The sequence below is a fragment of the Prosopis cineraria genome, unplaced genomic scaffold (genome assembly GCF_029017545.1).
Source record: "Prosopis cineraria cultivar Desert tree isolate PC_DT_omini unplaced genomic scaffold, ASM2901754v1 PC593, whole genome shotgun sequence".
NCBI lineage: Eukaryota > Viridiplantae > Streptophyta > Magnoliopsida > Fabales > Fabaceae > Prosopis > Prosopis cineraria.
This window is the reverse complement of record NW_026555918.1, coordinates 34,946-37,098: the sequence shown is the minus strand read 5'-3', so window position 1 is coordinate 37,098 and position 2,153 is coordinate 34,946. Positions and strand designations below refer to the sequence as shown.

The 2,153-nt window shown below is 34.8% G+C and overlaps 1 protein-coding gene across 2 annotated transcripts; it reads right to left on the bottom strand.

The window, feature by feature from the left end:
• Nucleotides 1-908: 908 nt before the first annotated feature.
• Nucleotides 909-1,907, bottom strand: LOC129297696 (uncharacterized). Of its 2 annotated transcripts, none has more exons than XM_054936048.1 (2): nt 1,619-1,907; nt 909-1,505 (listed from the first exon to the last, which is right to left on the bottom strand). In XM_054936048.1, exons 1-2 carry the CDS (start codon nt 1,779-1,781, stop codon nt 1,246-1,248), a joined length of 423 nt encoding a protein of 140 aa, XP_054792023.1. In that variant the 5' UTR covers nt 1,782-1,907; the 3' UTR covers nt 909-1,245. The 2 variants fall into 2 exon arrangements, with proteins under 2 accessions (XP_054792023.1, XP_054792024.1); XM_054936049.1 differs by having other exon boundaries at nt 909-1,502; nt 1,619-1,905.
• Between the last annotated feature and the right edge of the window lie 246 nt (nt 1,908-2,153).

Sequence of the window (2,153 nt, the reverse complement as noted above, 5' to 3'; positions counted from 1 at the left end):
GTCTCTCTACATTCTTAAAGAAGCACCAATAATCACAAGAAAAATTACAATAAACTCTCATATAAAAAAATTAATTGTTATAAAATTATTATTAATAATTATTAATATAATTTAATTTAATTATTAATAGACTTTATAGTAATTAATTTTTTTTTGTGAGACCTAATTATAATTCTCCTATAATTATATAAATAATATTTCATTCTTTATATTTATTTTTAAACACTCTGCATAAAGTTACTCAATTTTGTGATGGAAAATTGGGAGAATTTTGTTGAAGTCCCTTGAATGTGGCATAATTTAAATTGAATCTCAAAAAATGATATTTCACCTTCATTTTTATTGGTAATATTATGACAATAATAAGAGGTTACATTTATTCTAGTAATATTAATATTACTTGTAATACCTATATAACTTGATTTATCATTCCACTAATATTATTTCACTAATATTATTTATAAAAACTGAAAATTGACTTGTTAGATCCATCACGCTAATTATAATTAAAAGGCATCTTAATCATTTAAGTGAGATATAATTTATTTCATTTTAATATTCTAAACATGGTATAAAATTTTAAAATTTGTTAAGACTCAATTAAAATTATATCACATCCAAAAAATTTCAATGAAATTCTTCATAAAAAATTCGGATCCTAGGCACAATTATCATAGCATGACAAGCACAAGAAGAACCGTAATTGGCCCACCTTCCTCACAAACACCGATGAAAAAACATAAAATAATGGCTTGTGACGACGCGGATTTTCACCACTGCAGTCTAACCACGCCATTAGCAACTTTTTCTGTGCATAATGAAAATGATCCTTTAACCATGTCTTTCCCCAAACCAAAAAGGGTAAAAAAGAGAAACTTACCACTAAAAGAGAAAGGAACATAACAATAAAACCATGATATAATATATATTTTTTCACTTCAACAATTATCGTATGTACAGGCCAGAGCATAATAACCGCGAGTTAAAAGTAGTTTTGAATATAAGTATATAACCCAAATCTCAATGAAATTACCCTAAAATATCAACAAAAAACCGGTAAACTAGAAGACACATGGCCGTTAATTTTGTGTCAGCCTGTAACTACGACGACCCATCACTCTGCTTCTAATTTCCAGTTTCTGCAGAGGAAATGATCGAGCCCATCCTTGAAGAAAATAATTATAGGAAAAGGGGGGGGGGGAGGAAGAGGGATAACCCCGAGAAAATTATTCACAGAAAATCCAATCAGTAAGAGTAAGCCAATCGTCGTGGAGCCACACGATCTCTGAGAATTCCATTATAGAGGGCCTTTCTGTTCGCCGGCATTCCTCTGACCTCGCTCACGCCGTTACAAGTCTCTTCCACTTTCACTTCAGAGTTCGAACACACAGAACTGTGACTCACGCGATGCTTTCTCCTGAACTCTTGTCCATCTGTCCTTGAATCCACCACATCTTCGGCGAAATGCACTCTCTTCTTCTTCTTCTGCCCCTTCTTCCTCTCTGCTTCAAAACCCAGTATTTGTATCAGAGGAGAGACAGAGGAACGAAGTAAAGAGCGAATCTTGAAAATTGATTGAATGTAAATGCGTGTGAAACAGAGGAAGTTGTGCGCTTACCAGAGGATATGCAAGATCGCAGGACCGGAGGGGAAGAGTGAGGGGTGTGAAGAAGAGGAGGGAGAGATTTCTGGAGACGGAGGGCGATGAGGATGACGGTGCCGGAGAGAGCCATGGCGGTGGCGAAGACCACGCCTTGAGAAGTCATCGCTGAAGAAGACATGGTCAAAAGGGGAGGAGAAGAAAAGTTGCAGATGAACGTGGTGGGGTGGTCTGGGGGAGAACAAGAAAGAGAAGACTGAGGAGGAAGAATAGAGCAGTTTAGTTTATTTTGCCCATAGGGACACTACAACATACAACTACCATTTATTTATGCTATTGGAAACAACCAAAAAAATAAAATAAAATAAAAATAAATCGTTAATGCGTCACTCGCAAAGACCTTTTCCCTGGGCAATTTAATTTGTCCGACGAGATTTATAAATAAAATTATTTTTCATTTCATTTTAATATATATGCACTTCTCCCTGTTTCTGTCCTTGCCCATATTGATATGGATCACATGATATTTTGTTACCCCTTATTATCATCATTA

Coding starts and splice junctions, on each gene's coding strand:
- LOC129297696 (XM_054936048.1), bottom strand. CDS start 1,781: ATGTCTTCTTCAGCGATGACTTCTCAAGGCGTGGTCTTCGCCACCGCC. Junction 1,506..1,618: donor GCGATCTTGCATATCCTCTG/GTAAGCGCACAA, acceptor TGGGTTTTGAAG/CAGAGAGGAAGAAGGGGCAG.